This window comes from Salvelinus fontinalis, chromosome 34 (assembly GCF_029448725.1).
Source record: "Salvelinus fontinalis isolate EN_2023a chromosome 34, ASM2944872v1, whole genome shotgun sequence".
NCBI classification, from domain to species: Eukaryota; Metazoa; Chordata; class Actinopteri; order Salmoniformes; family Salmonidae; genus Salvelinus; species Salvelinus fontinalis.
Genome location: NC_074698.1, coordinates 9,409,514 through 9,428,652, shown reverse-complemented (window position 1 = coordinate 9,428,652; position 19,139 = coordinate 9,409,514). Strand labels below are relative to the sequence as shown.

At 45.6% G+C, this 19,139-nt stretch overlaps 1 protein-coding gene across 16 annotated transcripts in view; it reads right to left on the bottom strand.

The window, feature by feature from the left end:
* LOC129833028 (nuclear factor 1 X-type-like) overlaps positions 1-19,139 on the bottom strand; it is a 211,516-nt gene that overhangs the window by 35,367 nt on the left and 157,010 nt on the right. For 11 of the 16 annotated variants that reach the window (XM_055897244.1, XM_055897245.1, XM_055897255.1 and 8 more), the window contains 8 exons: positions 14,350-14,412; positions 12,821-12,895; positions 12,555-12,675; positions 12,182-12,217; positions 11,472-11,602; positions 10,054-10,128; positions 5,792-5,920; positions 162-337 (listed from right to left, as the gene is read on the bottom strand). In XM_055897244.1, coding sequence (XP_055753219.1) covers positions 162-337; positions 5,792-5,920; positions 10,054-10,128; positions 11,472-11,602; positions 12,182-12,217; positions 12,555-12,675; positions 12,821-12,895; positions 14,350-14,412 — 806 coding nt within the window. Of the gene's footprint in view, positions 1-149; positions 338-5,791; positions 5,921-10,053; positions 10,129-11,471; positions 11,603-12,181; positions 12,218-12,554; positions 12,676-12,820; positions 12,896-14,349; positions 14,413-19,139 lie in introns of all 16 variants that reach the window. The other 5 variants (XM_055897246.1, XM_055897260.1, XM_055897257.1 and 2 more) reach the window with 4 other exon arrangements.

The following is a 19,139-nucleotide window of genomic DNA, read 5'->3' as shown; positions in this document are numbered from 1 at the left end:
AATCATGCTTGTGTCGTTTGCATGGCCACACATTAGATGTTTGTGGAATTCTATTCTTACTGCATTCATTGATCTTTTGTTGTGCACATGTGTGATTATATTAGTGTACAAGTGGTTGATGTCACTCAGCCCCTGAACTCTCCTCTTACATCAAAACTTACCTGGCCGCCAGACTGTCCCGAGCCATCAGCGCAGACAAACTGCACAAATTCCTTCAGGGGGTCCTGTCCAGGATGGTGGTGGTAGCGAATGGTGGGGTGGGTGAAGTACGGGCTGGACTGCTGGATGATGGAGGGGGAGGGGAAGTGCAGGGCAGAGGCTGAGGCACGGGGGCTCCCTGAGAAGAGACATACGTTAGTTAGATAGATGTAAGGAGGGAGAGTGAATAAGAGAGAAAAAGAGATTAACAGCGAGACATGTGGTTCAGCAGTGAACATTCAAAAGGGCTTTTAGTTTAAAACAGTCAACAGCGGCCACATCTTAAGACCCAGGGACAGGCACATTGAGTAACATCGGTCCAAATTGGAGTTTTATTTAATCAAATCATTTTTTTTATTTTTTTATTTCACCTTTATTTAACCACGTAGGCTAGTTGAGAACAAGTTCTCATTTGCAACTGCGACCTGGCCAAGATAAAGCATAGCAGTGGGAACAGACAACAACACAGAGTTACACATGGAGTAAACAATAAACAAGTCAATAACATGGTAGAAAAAAAAGAGAATCTATATACAATGTGTGCAAAAGGCATGAGGTAGGCAATAAATCAAATAATTACAATTTAGCAGATTAACACTGGAGTGATAAATCATCAGATGATCATGTGCAAGAAGAGATACTGGTGTGCAAAAGAGCAGAAAAGTAAATAAATAAAAGCAGTATGGGGGGTGAGGTAGGTAAATTGGGTGGGTAGTTTACAGATGGACTATGATAGATTGAGGGTGAAAATGTATTACAAGAAAGAATGAGCCTTTACAGGAAATGCTTACACATAAACAAGCACACAAATGCAATGGTCTACATTACAAAAGCAGTTCCCAAACCACACAAAAAAATAAAAAGGGCAAAGAGATCATTGAGCACTGTCTTAAATTAGAACGTCTTAATGCGTCTGTGTGCTGTTTTGTGGGTGTGATTCACAGGCGCCACAGCAATTTGGCATTTAAATAGGCAAGCTGCTTTCCAACGATCCTCTTTGACAAGACTAATCTTTATGTACACACGTGTGTACGTGTGAGTTTATGTGCATGTGTTAGTGGTCTACACTTGCACGATATCTACTTGGTTGTGTGCAGGTGTGGGGGTTTAAATGTTCCTGTGTTGCTGCGTCTGTAAAGGAATACAGAAGCCCTCTTTTGTGCCTGCATGAGAGGGTGAGAAAGTATTTCGCTTTAAGTCACCCAGCCGAGCTGAATATGGAGACTGAGGTGTGAATGAACATTTGAATGGGACACAAAGCCCTCTCTGTCAGATGTATATCCATCACCAAATCTCCTTGATTTGTATTAGCGGGGCACACCCTCTCCCTTTTTCTTCTGGTGTGCAAGTCTACCCCCTTAAGTGTTGCCCCACCCGGCAGGGCCTCCAGCTGCCCGCGTGAGGCTGCCAACTCCAGTGTGTTACCCCCAGACAGGGCCCTGTGCCCCCCAGCCAAGCAGCACATCGCTCCCTGCCAGGATCCATGCTACCCCGGTGGAGCCGTCTCCCCGCTCCTTTAGTCCCCCTTAATCCCATTAGGTACTGGGCTAGGGCCAAGCTCTCTGGAGGGGGGGGGGGGGGGGGGGCTATACCCCAAACCCCTCCCTCATATCCCCTGGATCTACGACACAAAACAACAACGCAGTAAACACTTTCACACAGGCAGGAGTGACATACAGTTGAAGTCAAAAGTTTACATACACCTGAGCCAAATACATTTAAACTCAGTTGTTCACAATTCTTGACATTTAATCCTACTAAAAATTCCCTGTCTTAGGTCAGTTAGGATCACCACTTTATTTTAAGAATGTGAAATGTCAGAATAATAGTAGAGAGAATGATTTATTTCAGCTTTTATTTTTTTCATCACATTCCCAGTGGGTCAGAAGTGTACATACACTCAATTAGTATTGGGTAGCATTGCCTTTAAATTGTTTAACTTGGGTCAAACGTTTCAGATAGCCTTCCACAAGCTTCCCACAATAAGTTGGGTGAATTTTGGCCCATTCCTCCTGACAGAGCTCCTGACAGAAATGAGTCAGTTTTGTAGGCCTCCTTGCTCGCACATGCCTTTTCAGTTCTGCCCAGAAATTGTCTATAGGATTGAGGTCAGGGCTTTATGATGGCCACTCCAATACCTTGACTTTGTTGTCCTTAAGCCATTTTGCCACAACTTTGGAAGTATGCTTGGGGTTATTGTCCATTTGGAAGACCCATTTGCAACCAAGCTTTAACTTCCTGACTGATGTCTTGAGATATTGCTTCAATATATCTACATACATTTTCCTGCCTCATGATGCCATCTATTTTGTGAAGTGCACCAGTCCCTCCTGCAGCAAAACACCCCCACAACATGATGCTGCCACCCCCGTACTTCACGGTTGGGATGGTGTTCTTCGGCTTGCAAGCCTCCCCCTTTTTCCTCCAAACATAACAATGGTCATTATGGCCAAACAGTTATATTTTTGTTTCATCAGACCAGAGGACATTTCTCCAAAAAGTATGATATTTTTCCCCATGTGCAGTTGCAAACCGTAGTCTGGCTTTTTTATGGCGGGTTTGGAGCAGTGGTTTCTTCCTTGCTGAGTGGACTTTCAGGTTCTGTCGATATAGGACCCGTTTTACTGTGGATATAGATACTTTTGTACCTGTTTCCTCCAGCATCTTCACAAGGTCCTTTGCTGTTGTTCTTGGATTGATTTGCACTTTTCACACCAAAGTACGTTCATCTCTAGGAGACAGAACGCGTCTCCTTCCTGAGCGGTATGATGGCTGCGTGGTCCCATGGTGTTTAGACTTGCGTACTATTGTTTGTACAGATGAACGTGGTACCTTCAGGCATTTGGCAATTGCTCCAAAGGAAGAACCAGACTTGTTCCATGTAGGACCCTTTCAATAGAGAGGTCTATGTGGAACCAAAAAGGGTTTGCTCTCGAACCAAAAAGGGTTCTCCTGTGGGTACAGCTTATGAACCCTTTTTTCTAAAAGTGTAGGAGGCAATCTCAGCATCTCTGAGTTAGATGTCAGTACATGGTGGTCAACCTGACTGCTTCTGATCAATTTAGGAACTTTTAGCTTTGAGTTGGGAGTTCAGATGCTCATTATCTATGGTGAGCTGTTCACCCTTCACAATGACTTGCTTTGAGCTCTTAAGAAATGACTTCAGAACTGGTGGTTCATAGTGATGATACAATTGAGAATGCAAATGTCCCAGTTACAGCCCTGTGGCTGTAACTGGGACATTTGTTGATATCTGATTTCTGTTGATATCTGATTTCATCATGAGATCTTTGTCGATGCCCCCAGGGGGTTGAAATAACCACTGGCTCACACAATGACCATGTTCCACTGCCAGACACAATAACAGTAAGCTCTTCACACACTCCCTGGGTTCCCCGACCATAGGCGTCTCAGTCAGAGAGAGAGAGAGAAGAAAGAGAGGAGAAGAAAGAGGTTGATGACAAAATAATTGATGGTGAACGGCATAAGCCTAAAGCATTTTAAGGGAAAATGGCAAGACATTGTCAGCCATGAGCAGAAATACTCAACAGAACAAGAACAAATGTCTTCTCTAAAAATACAGGACTCATGAGAATGTAGGGCTGTACACCAAGTTTCTATCAGGCTAGGTATAATAAGGTATTGAAGCCAATAAATCATGTGCCCATCATGAACTAACTACATGTACCGGTTGTAAGACCATAGTTGTGGGTTGGGGCAGTGTGGCTCGGGGAGGTAATGATCAGGGAAGGTGGTGGTCAGAGAAGTGGTGGCTCTTCACCCAGTCACCCAAGCACCCAACCACAGACTGACAGAGACTGATCTCTTTACAGGGTACAGGAAGGAACAACTGTATGTTATACTCTAGCCTAATTTGCATTTGAAAAGTATTCAGACCTCTTCCCTTTTTCCTAATTTTGTTACGTTACAGCCTTATTTTTCTCATCAATCTACACACAATACCCCATAATGACAAAACAAAAACTGTTTTTTTTATTTAAAAAAAACTGAGGTTTTGCTATGATCCTTTGCTATGAGACTCGAAATTGAGCTCAAGTGCATCCTGTTTCCATTGATCATCCTTGAGATGTTTCTACATCTTGATTGGAGTCCAACTGTGGTAAATTCAATTGATTGGACATGATTTGGAAAGGCACATATTTGTCTATATAAGGTCCCACAGATGACAGTGCATGTCAGAGCATGCACTGAAGTCGAAGGAATTGTCCGTAGAGCTCCGAGACAGTATTGTGTCGAGGCATAGATCTATGGAAGGGTACCAAAACATTTCTGCAGCATTGAAGGTCGCCAAGAACACAGTGGCCTCCATCATTCTTAAATGGAAGAAGTTTGTAACCACCAAGAGTCTTCCTAGAGCTGGCTGCCATGCCAAACTGAGCAATCGGCGGAGAAGGGCCTTGGTCAGGGAGATCACTGAGAACTCGATGGTCACTCTGACAAGAGCTCCAGAAGTCCTCTGTGGATATGGGAGAACCTTCCAGAAGGACAACCATCTCTGCAGCACTCCACCAATCAGGCCTTTATGGTAGAGTGGCCAGACAGAAGCCACTCCTCAGTATAAGGCACATGGCAGCCTGCTTGGAGTTTGCCAAAAGGCACCTTAAGGACTCTCAAACCATGAGAAATAAGATTCTCTGGTCTGATGAAACCAAGATTGAACTCTTTGGCCTGAATGCCAAGCGTCACATCTGGAGGAAACCTGACACTGTCCCTACGGTGAACCATGGTGGTGGCAGCATCATGCTGTGGGGATGTTTTTCAGTGGCAGGGACTGGGAGATTAGTCAGGATTGAGGTAAAGAAGAACGAAGCAAAGTACAGAGAGATCCTTGATGAAAACCTTGCTCCAGGACTCGTGCTCAGGACCTCAGACTGGGGTGAAGGTTCGCCTTCCAACAGGACAACGACCCTAATCACACAGCCAAGACAACGAGGGAGTGGCTTCGGGACAAGGCTCTGAATGTCCTTGAGTGGCCCAGCCAGAGCCCGGGCTTGAACCCAATTGAACATTTCTGGAGAGACCTGAAAATAGTTGTGCAGCGACGCTCCCCATCCAACCTGACAGAGCTTGAGAGGATCTGCAGAGAATGGGAGAAACTCCCCAAATACAGGTGTTCCAAGCTTGTAGCGTCATACCAAAGAAGACTTGAGGATGTAATTGCCGCCAAAGGTGCGTCAACAAAGTACTGAGTAAAGGGTTTGAATACTTATGTAAATATGATATTCCAGTTTTCTTTTATATGTGCAAACATTTCTAAAAAACATTTTTTTCTTTGTCATCATGGGGTATTGTGTGTAGATTGATGATGGGGAAAAACCATTGAACCCATTTTAGAATAAGGCTGTAACAAAATGTGGAAAAAGTCAAGGGGGTCTGAATACTTTCCGAATGCACTGTATATTCTGTGCCTCAGGTTTCTTTCAAAAACATAGCTCTACTACCGTTGTCCCTCACAGAGTGGGACAGCAGAGCCTTCCCCTACGGACACCACTCACTGCCACCCCTCCACTGGGTCTGGGTCAGGGGATGAGGGATGGGCAGGGGGTTGGGAGGGCTGTCAGGGGGGTCTCACCTGGTCTCACTCCCGCCAGCATTGGCAGCGGGTGGTGGGTGAACGCCATGCGAGGCGACCTCGTCTGCTGCGACAGGGCGCTGAAATCGAATTTCCCCGGCTTCTTAAGAGAACCAGGCGAGGAGAGTCCTGGCAAAAATGGGATCAACAAAATGGCAGAACAGAGACTTGGGTTTAATGAACAGGCTGGTGGCTATTTGCTCTATCAAATCAACTTAACTGTAGACTTAAATTTAGACTCAATACTTCTACTTAAAAAAATGTAATGGGTTTTATAATTGTGATCTACTGAAATCAATGGATCGATTGATTACACCGATGGATCAACCTCTCTCTCTCTCCATATCTCTCTGTTAGTGTATGGTCTCTGTGCTGTAGCATATCAGAACCAGGGTAGAGTAAAGTGGGGGTCCGGGGGGGGGGGGGGGGGGGGGGTTGTTTTGAAGCGGCGCAGGATGGGGTGGGGGGTTCAGAGGAAGGCTTGGGGCACAGTGTCAGAGTGGAGAGAGAGAGAGCTGGGAAATGCAATGGCATTATAATTGCTGCCACCATTGGAGTATATGAGCGAAAGACAGGATTCTGATCACTGGCATTCTACTGTGCCTTGCTATGGTAACTGGTCCTCTGCGTGGAGTCCATGAGCAAGCATCCAGTTCCCAACCTCACCATTGGTAGTGCTTGTCTCAGGGTATAGGAAAATCAAATAAAAAACCACAACATCCCACCACCAATCCCACACCAGCAGTGATCTTAGCACCCAGCATCCCTATAGACAGCAGGACCTCCAGCTATATGACAACACCGTGAATACATCCTCCCTCCCACACACCCTACAGACTGCACTTGTTAACGTGCCTGTTTACAAGGAGTGTGATTTTGTACTGCTTCACAACTAGGCCAGAATGTGTTTCTATGGCACATTGACTGTGTGTAGCTATATTCAGATATACTGTAGCTGCAGCCTGCCAACAGATATATCAATATGTCCTTTAATTTAGTGGCCTACTGCTTGTAAGTCAGTCTGTCAGATGTATGTAACTCTGGGCTGGTGGGAGGGAGACTCGGCTGCATTGTGTTATTGCATCTCCTACAGATATGGTAGATACAGAACACACACACACAAGCTGTTCAGTCAGGGTGGCAAGCAGACGGCCAAATGCCAATGAAGGATAGATGGAAAAGGGGAGAGAGAGTGAAAGAAAGTAAGGGAGTGGAAGAGTGACGGCATAGCCTGCACATATATTTAACAACATATCAATGTGTCCTCCTACTTCTATAAATGTCAGTTGAGGCTTCAGGACTATGAACTATTCCCCAGTTTGGTAAAAACAGGCACACTAAGTATAGGCCAGGCTTACCAACTGGCCCAGAAACATGGCCAAATGTGTAAGAGCTACAGAGTAAAGAGACTGTTTTATGATCAAGGCCTCGTGAGGCAGGGTTTGCGGGAAATTATTTTGATGTATGGTAATCGGAACAGGCAATTTCGAATTGTAGGGTTTGTGACCATTGCCAAGTGGTGTGTTTGACCTCCGGGAGCCACGATATTCAAAGAATGGAATTAAGTATTGGAGAGAATAATTATCAAAATAAGAAATAAAAATAGTTTTGCACTCAAACACACATTTTCTACTTGCATGCATGTCCTGAGTCACACATATACTGCACAGTTTGTGACATTATGTGCATACACACACACGCAAAAACTATTTTTAACAAATTCACAAACAGAAAAAAACCCTGACTAGCAAGAAGTCCCATAAACGACTAAACGACACATATTCACACAAATAAAACAAACACATCAAATAAAAAGGGGATAGTTTCAGTACGGCCCTGGGAGATGCTGAAATAGCTTTTACAAGCTGAGCATATAAACTCTAACGGGGCAGCCGTTCTGAAATACGTTTTTGAAGTGTTACTTCGGGAAACATTTGATCACAACAATTACCCACAATGCTTCTGACTGCAGCGTTGCAGCTGGGCATGCGTGGGCATTGGTAAGTATAGAAATGGGTAGGCGGGCACGTATGTGTGATGTGTGATGATCCATTTGGTGGCATGGTATTAATGATGATAAAAACACAGCATGGCACTCTGGCACTTTAAGAGGATTGGGACATTAAAATAGGAATGTGTCTCACCCAGTGAACCGCTACTGGCTATATGAGACAAATGTTCAGGGTGGACATGCTGAATATAACCACCAAGGCTAAAGGGGGATTGGGCACTCTGTGATAGATTTAATTCAGTTATCGTAACAAATGTGACGTCTGGGTGAAGAGCTGGGCTGGAGGACAAGGCCAAGATGCCCAAGGATAGATTTGCATGTTAGAGTTAACAGGAGTTACTCTGATCTCTCTCTTCCAGTTTCTGTTTCTCTCTGAATGTGTGTGTGTGTGTGTGTGTGTGTGTGTGTGTGTGTGTGTGTGTGTGTGTGTGTGTGTGTGTGTGTGTGTGTGTGTGTGTGTGTGTGTGTGTGTGTGTGTGTGCGCGTGCATGCGTGCGTGTGTATCAGTGTGTTTCCTTGCACTCGTTTGTATGCGTGAGCGAGCACAATCGATTGTTCTGCGCTATTTCTCAGACCAACTCCTGGCACATGTCTTGGGCAGACTGGCAGCCAATCAACTGCTCCCATGACCTTCCAGCCTCTCCACACTAACAAACTGACTGCCACAAAAAACCCGGGCCCCCCCCCCCCCCCACCCCCCCCCCCCCACCACCCACAACCAGGAAAAAGAACACTGACATACAGACACATATACATACCGCTCACTCCCATCAACACATATGCACGTCATCAAAAACACAATGTTCCCTACCAAACATATCTCCTTCAACAAGCTATCTCAGACCAATACGTTGACTACAGTACAGTGATGGGCTGATCTTGCAATGAAGTGAGAGAGGAGAAGGAAACAACCAATGAAAATGCATAGAGGCGTATCAATGTCCCCTCAGCAGGCACCGGAGACAGCAGAGCAGGAGACAGCAAAAGTAATGATGAATTACATGATCACCTCATATGCCTCAGAGCCTTCCATTCAGGTAGTGAATCACCTTTGGAAGGGAGCTGAGACCCTCTCCTCTTCCTCCCCATACACCACCACCACCAGAACAGATGTCTGCTGTAACCCAGTAGCTCCCATTGCTGTTGACACATGGAAGCACCATCTGGACCGGAATGCTGCTACTCTCCAGATTGAGTGTGTGTGTGTGTGTGTGTGATGTTGTGTGTGTGTGTGTGTGTGTGTGTGTGTGTGTGTGTGTGTGTGTGTGTGTGTGTGTGTGTGTGTGTGTGTGTGTGTGTGTGTGTGTGTGTGTGTGTGTGTGTGTGTGTGTGTGTGAGTGGAATATTTTAGAGACAGACGGTGCCTTGTGCCTTGACGGCACACCTGAGTGCATTTAGTCTTGTTTGTTTGTGTTGTATTTCTCTTCCTGTCTTGCCTGTTGGAGGAGGTGTCCACTGTTGAGTGGAGGCTATGACAGATGGGTGGGGGGGGCACAGAACAGCACCGCCTCAGTAACTGACTGGGTGAAGCATCTCACAGCAACTCAACAGGAGACAGGGCCTCATTCTAGCATCTCTACCCACTCTCACATGGATATACCACTGATGCATGTGTTGCTGACTACATTACTAAATGACTGCAATTCAAAACTCTTTTGCAATGTAAATTAACTGAAATTAGAGTTTTGAATGAGCGAATGCAAAAAGAGTACAAATAATACATTGAAATCAATTAAATCAATGAACAGTAGGTTAGTTTCTTGGCAGCCTGAATCAGAAATTATTCAACCCTAATCAAGCCCTCTACCTTAAACAAGTGGACACAGTGTTTGAGAGATAGTAATAGACTTGGTGAAGCTACTGGGTTACCAAAAGGCTTTGGTAATTCCACAAACCACAAAAGATATCTGGGAGAGAAACAAGAACAACCCAACAGCAGCAGAGAGGAGTGGGATGGAGAGAGGGATGGAGAGAGGAATGGAGAGTGATGGAGAGAGTGATGGAGAGAGGGATGGAGAGAGGGATGGAGAGAGGGATGGAGAGAGGGATGGAGAGAGGGACGGAGAGAGGGATGGAGAGAGGGATGGAGAGAGGGACGGAGAGAGGGACGGAGAGAACACTCTCACTAGGAAGTGTGGAAAAATAGACAAGCAGAGAGACAGAGAGATGCATAGAGTACAAGTTGAGGGTGGCATGAGTTAATGTACAGTATAGATTATAATACATATATATGAGTGCAATGTTTTCTAACCATGGTAAGGGAACTGCACGCCATCGTTTTCATGCTTTATCTTCCTCTCTTGCACACTGGCCAAATGGTGCTGCACTGGAAGTCCAAACAGGAGAGAAGGGCACAGTTAACAACGTAGGAGGGGGAATTAGCAGGGTGGAACGTTAACCACAATCCACTCAGTTGATGACATGAGAGCTAAGTACAGGATGATTGACATGTAATGAAATAAGAACAGTGGCACAATTAGGAATATTATGTTGTTATAATGTGTTTGTAAATTAACTGCGTCCTTATTGAGGCCACATTAAATCAGACACATTTTACAAATACATTCACTGCTCTCCCTCCACCTTTCCCATTGGCCACCAATAGAATATGAGGCTTCTGTGAGGGTTGGGTATGGAAAGAGATGCATACATTACATTCATTCATGAACATGACCTATTATAGAATTGAATTGATAATTGATAGAAGATATCAACTATACTAAAGGGAACATTATTCAGGTTGAATATGAGGTGATGGATACAGGCACATGGGAGGGAGTGGTGATGCTGTGCTGTGATGCTGAACACACAACAGAGGAGTTGGAGGGTAAAACCATAAGGAGACAGGGAGGTTTGGAGGGTGCAGCTTAGAGGATAGAGAGTCTATGGGAGTCTGTGTAGAGTCACAACTTTGAAAGGATTTGTGATTTCAAGAAAGGGGGAGGATTTTGTAGAGATAATTTCTTGGAAAATATTATGCCGAAAGCTATCCACATTATATCTTTAATACAAAGCTTTTCATAGAGGCTTAAGTCTAGACTGTATCACAACCGGCAGTGATTGGGAGTCCCATAGGGCGGCACACAATTGGCCCAGAGTCGTCCAGGGTTGGCCGATGTAGGCCATTATTGTAAATAAGAATTTGTTCTTAACTGACTTGCCTAGTTAAATAAAGGATAAATAAAATTATAATTTTAAAAAGTCAAGTCAAGTCTGTCAGCAGGCTCTGTGACTCACATATCACATCACACACACATCACCCAGTCAAAGAACCTCTAACCACAGAATGTGACATCCACTGGAGACCTTTTGCCTCTTGTTGGCCGTCATTGTAAATAACAATTTGTTCTTAATTGACTTGCCTGGTTAAATAAAAGTAACAAAAATAAAATACAATCAAGGAGCCTGAATCTAATACTTTTTTTACTGAGCACAGAGCCGAGCACCAGACACACTGGCATACTACTACTGCAGAGCACACTGAAAGTATTTAGAAAAAGGTGTAATCACAGGCCTACAGAACAGGTGGATAGGAGGAGGAGGGGGAGGGAAGGAGAGGAGTGAGGGTAGAGGGAGGAAAACAGGTCTGACAGACAGTAGGGGGATACAGTACCATAAAGCACAGCAGGAGGTGTTAGATGGGGTGGGGGGGTTATGGGGGTATCTAACCTGCGTCCACATCGTTGGGCCAGCCACTGGACTGGGAGCTGCTGCCGGCCGCAGGGGAGCGGCCCGAGTAGAAGACATCGTCCACCGGGCTCTCCATCTCACTGTCGTCAATGGACTTGCGCTTGTTGGAGCTGGAGAGAGGGAGAGATAATGGGACTTACTGGGTGTGGAGGCAGGAATTTTATTTACTTGGGAGACAAAGTACAGTCTGCTGACAGACAGATAAGTGCAGCTAGCGGCTTTATTCAACATGCTTTATCTGAACATGGCCATGTTTGTTACAGTCCCTCAGATTAGATTGTGTACCTAGACCGGGGTAGGCAACTCTGGTCCTGTTTTTGATTCAACCCACCTGGAAGACCAGGTGTGTTGAATTTAGGCAATCATTGAACTGATCAATTAGCTCAGTTGGTCAGATGTGGTGCCTAGTAAAATCCTGCAGTACCTGTGGCACTCCAGGAACATTGTTGCCTACCCCTGGCTTAGACTAAAGTATTGTAGAGCGTAAGTGTATGTACAGTGAGTGAGAGTGTTCCTTGGATTCAAGTCCATACGAGACCTGTAAAAACATAGGTCCTTTAATGCACAATGTTTCATAAGTGGATCCAAATAAAGAATTGTATGTGTTTTAGGCTGTCCGTCTGGCTGAGTCTGAATGGGTCTATATTAAAGTAGTGTCAGGGGAAATATAGTGGAGTGAATATAACTACCTCCGTGGGAGACTTGCATAAAGCTCCATTTCAGCCCTGTAGCGTGAGAGAGAGAGAAACAGTGAGGCAGAGAGAAGGAGAGAGAGTGATAGAATGAGAGAGAGATAGAAGGAGAGAGAGAGTGAATGAGGAAAGGGGAAAAAAAGAGACAGAAAAAACACAGACAGACAGTTTGACGGATAGGTAGAAAAAACACCAGATGAAGAAAGTTTCACAGAGAAGAGAGGGGAGAGAGAGGAAGGAGAAGAAAGGTCCTATCACGCAATCATAGCAGAGTGAGGAAAGCATTCACAAAGGTTAGACAGCATAGACTGGAGCGTACAGAAGCTAGTATTAGTAGGCTACAAAATAATCAGGTAATGTGTGTGTGTACCTGGTGGAGGGGGTGGAGGTGATGGAGCGGCGTCCCAGGGCCACCTGGTTGATATTGTAGTAGCCAGGACTCTCCAGGTCGGCCAGGGAGAAGTTGGGGCCGGACGCTGTGGCCACTGGAGCTGAGGCACACACACAGATATATGTGACTCTTGCACAACTCTTTAAACAGAGAGTATAGTAGGAAAATGCATGTGAGAACCTTGAGGTTTGTGTGTACTGGTGAGTGTGTAGTGAGAGTGACAGAGAGGAGAGGCAGTGACTCACTCTGTGACACTCGGACCAGCTCGGCCACGTTCCACACCCCTGAAGTCACAAAGCAGTCCTGGAAACTCAAGTGCCCTGGGAAAACAGAGATGAGAGCAATGAGGATGATGAGAAGATGCTAGGACGCACACACACACACACACACACACACACGCACACACACACACACACACACACACACACACACACACACACACACACACACACACACACACACACACACACACACACACACACACACACACACACACACACACACACAGAGGGAGCTGAAAAAGCCAGGCATAGAAAAACAGATAAACCACAGTGGAAGGCACTAGCATGTGTTTTCTATAAGATAGGAAATGGCTTTGGTTGGACGTATCACGCACTTATCAAAAGCCCTATGGACAGGTACTCACGTCATGACTGCTTCAAGTCAAGCATGTCAAAACACTGTCCAGCAGGAGGCCTTAATGTGCTCCACAGATTGTGCCCTGTATGAGTTGTATGCACACCATGCATACACACACACACACACTGTTTACATGGTGTCCAGTGGGCATCCAGTATGTCAGAGCTTGTTGCAACGTGTATAATGTCATTACTGCTATAGATTGTGGATTGTATTTGTGTGTTTAAGCTTTCTAAGAGCTCTAGTGTATGCTGTGTGTACAGGCCCTGGCAGTGGGCAGTGTATAGAGTGACCAAGGCTCTCTATCTAAGGCTATGGTGTAGTGTTTCCTGCTCCTGGGGAACTAGCACTACACACCTGATTCCACTAATCAACTCATCATCAAACCTTTCATTACTGGAATCAGGTGTGTAGTGCTAGGTCAAAATGTGCCCCCGTTGGCTCCCCAGGAGCATGACTAAGAAACAGTGCTGTAGTGTGTAGTGTAGAGTCTGTAGTGTCCACTCAGTCTATAGGTCCCTGGCCGGGTGTAAAGGAATGTGTATACACCCATATTGTGTATTGGTACCAGTTAGAACCCTTTTGAGTTCCATGTACAGTAGAACCCTCCGTAGAAAGGGTTCTACCTGGTACCAAAAGTGTTCTACCTGCAATAAAAAAGGTTATTCAAAGAGTTCTGCTATGGGGACAGCCGAAGAACCCTCTAAGGTTCTAAATAGCACCTTTTTGTGTAAGAGTGTAGGATGCCCCGGTTCTCCATGGTTAGTGGTGCTCCTACTCCACACCCTCTCCTCAGCCTGCCTCAGCCTGGGTTAACCGCAGCGGGGCCGGCTGTATGAGGTCAGAGCTCCAGTCGGCAGCACGACCATGTGGTTCCCATCTTCTAATAACGTCAGGGTGATTTATGAGTGGGGTGCCACACTCACAGCCAGGCCCAGCAACATCAGCTTGCCTTACTATAATAAACCCAGGCCCAACTCCACTAGGACACACAATAACACTCTATACTGGCCTGTGTGTGTGTGTGGGTGGATGTGTGTGTGTGTGTGTGTGTGTATTTGGGTGTGTGTGAAAGTGTTTAAACATGCACCTGCATGTATAAATGACAGTAAATATGTTCAAACTCTGAACTCACCATTGGGTGTTGGCTTGATGTCTGTGTCTCCTTGCTGGTTTGAGCTGTCTGATTGTCCGGATTCTGTGGAAAAGAGACAGAGAGACAGAGAGAGAGAGACAGAGAGAGAGAGAGAGAGAGAGAGAGAGAGAGAGAGAGAGAGAGAGAGAGAGAGAGAGAGAGAGAAAGCGAGAGAGAGAGGTGGAGGTTAGGCAGGAGACAGATGCCTGGACGGTACCCAAGGTGAGGGGGCAGTGGGCGGAGGACGGCATAGGAACACTTTGGAAAGTATTTTAAAACCCCTTCTTTCCAGAGGCAGAATTGGGTCTTAGATTAAAGGTTGGCTATTTCTGCTCAGGTTTAACATTAAAGTCATGAAAGGGCAAATCAAACACCAAAGACTTTACTTTCCAGAGGCATTCACAGTAGAGGAATCACTACTAATACCAACGTATTGGTCATCAAGTATCAAAGAGGAATGGTTTGGTGTTCCAGTTTGAGAGATGAAACGACTGTGTGTTTGTGACATTTATTGCCTCATTGTATCTCTGGTACTCCTTCCCTTTCTCTTGTTTCTCTCTCTCCCTTGCTCTCCCCACTCTCTTCTTCAGCATCCCTCTCTCTCAGGCCCAGGGAGCCACAGTGAACATTCACACACACACACACACACACACACACACACACACACACACACACACACACACACACACACACACACACACACACACACACACACACACACACACACACACACACACACACACACACACACACACACACACACACACACACACACACACAGGGAGTCCTGTTTGAGTGCAGGCCGTTGGCACAGTGTGGCAGGTGAAGTTCCCATGTAACCCCAGCTTGCAGCCTCTCTCTCCCTCCACACTGATGACTAGTGTAAGCTGAGGAGTGTAAATGTGAAGCCCGGGTCCGCGAGGCGTCATTGGGACTGCGTCTCACTCAGCTCTTTCCCTTAACGACTGTGCACAGAGAGGCCTGTGCTAGTTTGGTTTGGCCCCGCTTGGTGCCATTCTTTCTCTGCTGCGTAATGCAACCTTGAAGAGCTTTATGGTTGGATCATATATACCATTCAAGCCAATTACCCCCACAGCACTGTATGGTTTAAGGCAGTGTGGGCCAAGTATCCCCATTATCCCTACTACTAGGCCCCTCCCTCCCTCCGCTCCATCTAAGCCCATCAGCATCCTCATCTTGGGGAGGCTAGTCCTGCTGCACCATTCACCCCACCGTCAAAGACGAGAAAACCAAAACAAAAGGACAGAATCGCCATATCACTTTGGTCTAAAAGGAGTCTCTTTCTCTCTCTCCCTGAATGGAGTCTCAGTCCCTCTCTCGCTTTTTCTCTCTACTCTCTCTGCTTCTCCCTCCTTCATGCTGTTGCTCTGTGGAATCCTGGCACCCATTTTAGCATTTGGCAGCCATCTTAGCTTTGGCGGTACCTATACATTCCTGGTAGTTGATAGCACACACACTCTCACACAGGCCCAGTGGTATGAAAGATAAAAGATCTACAGAGGATATACACTGCAAATGGAGTGAAAATAAAACCACCGGGATGTTTGTCTCCAGTCTTTGTCTGCCGTGCTACTGGACCTCTGCAAGCTGCTAAATGAAAAGCTAGACTGGATGACTGCAGCAGAGCCGCACTGACAAATCATCAAGGAAAATAGGAGGAAACATAAGGAAAAGATCCAGACAGAGACCATTATTACATTCCAGTAAGAGGTAAATAAGGTGAACTAGAGTGCAAGCCAACATTTCAACTGTAGGATGGTGTATAAGGGGATCATCTAAGTCCCTTCATTTAGAAAATAATACAACCTCATTTGGCCATACTCTCACTATGTAAAAACATCTTAATATGCAATTGAACTTGAACCTATATATTATCGACATTTTTGACACAGTAAAAAAAAAAAAAAAAGAGTCTGGGTCATCATAACAACAGTAGGGATACCCCTCCATTCAGGTGGTTAATGAGAGGGTGAGCTGAGCTGCCACACTGACTGATAGAACCTGACAGCCCAGATCTGCCTCATTCATTCTCCCCAGACATACCAGCTGTGATCAATACAGCTCTACACCTGTGGGCCACCTGGGGACTATACACCCAATCGGACTGGGGCCAGGGGGTTTCCTGACTGCGTCACCTGGCCAGGGAAAACCCTGGATCCTTGTTATGGTCTATAGTTAAGAGTTTTTCCTTGTCAGGTCATGTGGTCAGGAAAAACTGTCCTTAAATCAGACCACTGTTAGATCACCAGTCTAATCTAACTGAGGCCCCCTGGTGGTCTGGTGGAGTGTTAACAGCTTCAGTTAAATTTTAATAGCTGCTGTCTACTGTAGCCTACGGTATATGAACCTCCAATCCTACTGCATGGCACATTTGCAGGGTTTGTTTCCTGGTGCTGGATCTGAGTGTGTTGGAGGAGAACAAAGGAAGGATGATGAAGGGATGAACAGGGGAGAGCTCATCAAACAGAGAGGAGATGCTCTGAGACAATAGAGAGGCTGTCCATTATTAGTGCTGCTGCTCTACAAGCCAACAGGGCTGGGGGGAGAATCACTGCCACCATGCCACCATTCCCAGGGTTACACACACACCAGCCCTACACTGCTCACCCTTATCTCCAGCAACAGTCGCCCTAAGGCCCCCTGTACACATCCTGGAGAGATAATGCATCACACACAGACATACAGTACATACACATTAACAGACTCACTCCAATCACATTCATACACACGACATACATTTGTCACTAAGTCTCCTCATCATACAGTACATATACACTAAGTGTACAAAACATTAGGATGGCATAGACTGACAAGGTGAATCCAGGTGAAAGCTATGATCCCTTATTGATGCCACTTGTTAAACCCACTTCAATCAGTGTAGATGAAGGGGAGGAGACAGGTTAAAGAAGGATTTTAAGCCTTGAGACATGGATTGTGTATGTGTGCCATTCAGAGGGTGAAGGGACAAGACAAAATATTTAAGTGCCTTTGAACGTGGTATGGTAGTAGGTGCCAGGCGCACCGGTTTGAATGTGTCAAGAACTGCAACGCTGATGGGTTTTTCACACTCAACAGTTTCCCGTGTGTATCAAGAATGGTCGACCACCCAAAGGACATCCATCCAACTTGACACAACTGTGGGAAGCATTTGAGCCAACATGGGCCAGCATCCCTATGGACATCCTTTGACACCTTGTAGTCCATGCCCCGACAAATTGAGGCTGTTCTGAGGGCAAAAGGGGGTGCAACTCAATATTAGGAAGGTGTTCCTAATGTTTTATACACTCAGTGTACTGACATTTTGGCTACAACACTTAAATACATTTAAAACACTATACCCCATAGACTGAGGAAATTACTATTACTGAACGTAGGCCTACACACAGAAGTAGAATGAATAGAAAGCGCGTCCCCATTCAAGACATTGATGACATAATGGGTGGACTAACGGTCATTGCGAGTGTACCCATAGGAGCAAAGCAGGAAATAAAAGCAGGAAGTGTACCCATCAATCTGTGCTGTGATTTGTTGAATCAGCTCAACTGACATTACAAAAAATACATTACATTGCATGAGCCACATCAGTTAACATAATTTGAAAGACCGTTCTATATTACCATGGTAATTATTGCATCACAATACCAGGCAGCCATTGCGAGCGTACCCATGAGTTTATCAGTCAAATTTCCAGGGTTAGAGGGTTCCAAGGCCCTTCTATTCATTCTGATTTCTATGGGCCTACATGCTTTAAGCGCGGACCCAGCATACAGTAGGTGTCATTATTCTACTAATCAAACACACCTGTTATTTGGATGCATCATAAAGACATGCAACAATATATGATAAACACACTCTCACTGAGCTCACTGTGCCAGGTCTAATAGACTAATTTGCCATGCGCATATTCATAAATGAATGCGCTCGTACATACAAATAGGCACTTTTTGCCTATTTACCAGCCGGCTTAGAGCATTTGTTTATGCATTACAGGCACACATGAGCAAACAGCATGTTTTAATGTAATGTGCATTAACTGGAAGGGGATTTCACATGGCACAGCGAAAGATCAACATTGAGTCAAATGGCAGAGATAAAGCCAATGGTTCCACAGTCAAACTTGACGACAGGAGTGTGGATGGCCTCTCAGCAGGCTACTGTGCTCTGAGCCAGGGCTCAGCTCTGTCTCTTCACTTCTCCCTCTCTTCACTTCTGTCTCTCTTCACCTCTCTCCCTTTCTCTCGCTCCTTCTAATGTACAATAACAGTCCTGGATTCCATCTCTTCTTCTCTGCATTTATTTATTTTCTCTTCTCTCTGCTTTGTTTCTGACTGCTGTTACTGTCTCTGACTCAGATATTTCTGCTCTCTCTATGACCTTTCTCGCTCTCCCTCTCTCCCTCCCCATCTCTCTCCCTGCCCATCTCTCTACCTCTCTCATTCTCCCTCACTGGGAGGACAGTCCTGGATTAGACTTGGTTGACCCGGCTGCCCTCTGCTTCTGTCTGCCACACAGTGGCCCGGTTCAAATGAAAAAATGAACACACACACACAAATATTATAGCCAGATGGAGGACAGGAAGTAGGTACACATACACACACACAACAGCTGGCCAGATGTGGCTCACTGTTATTGTTTGTGTGTGTGTGTGTGTGTGTGTGTGTGTGTGTGTGTGTGTGTGTGTGTGTGTGTGTGTGTGTGTGTGTGTGTGTGTGTGTGTGTGTTTGTGTGTGTGTGTGTGTGTGTGTGTGTGTGTGTGTGTGTGTGTAGTG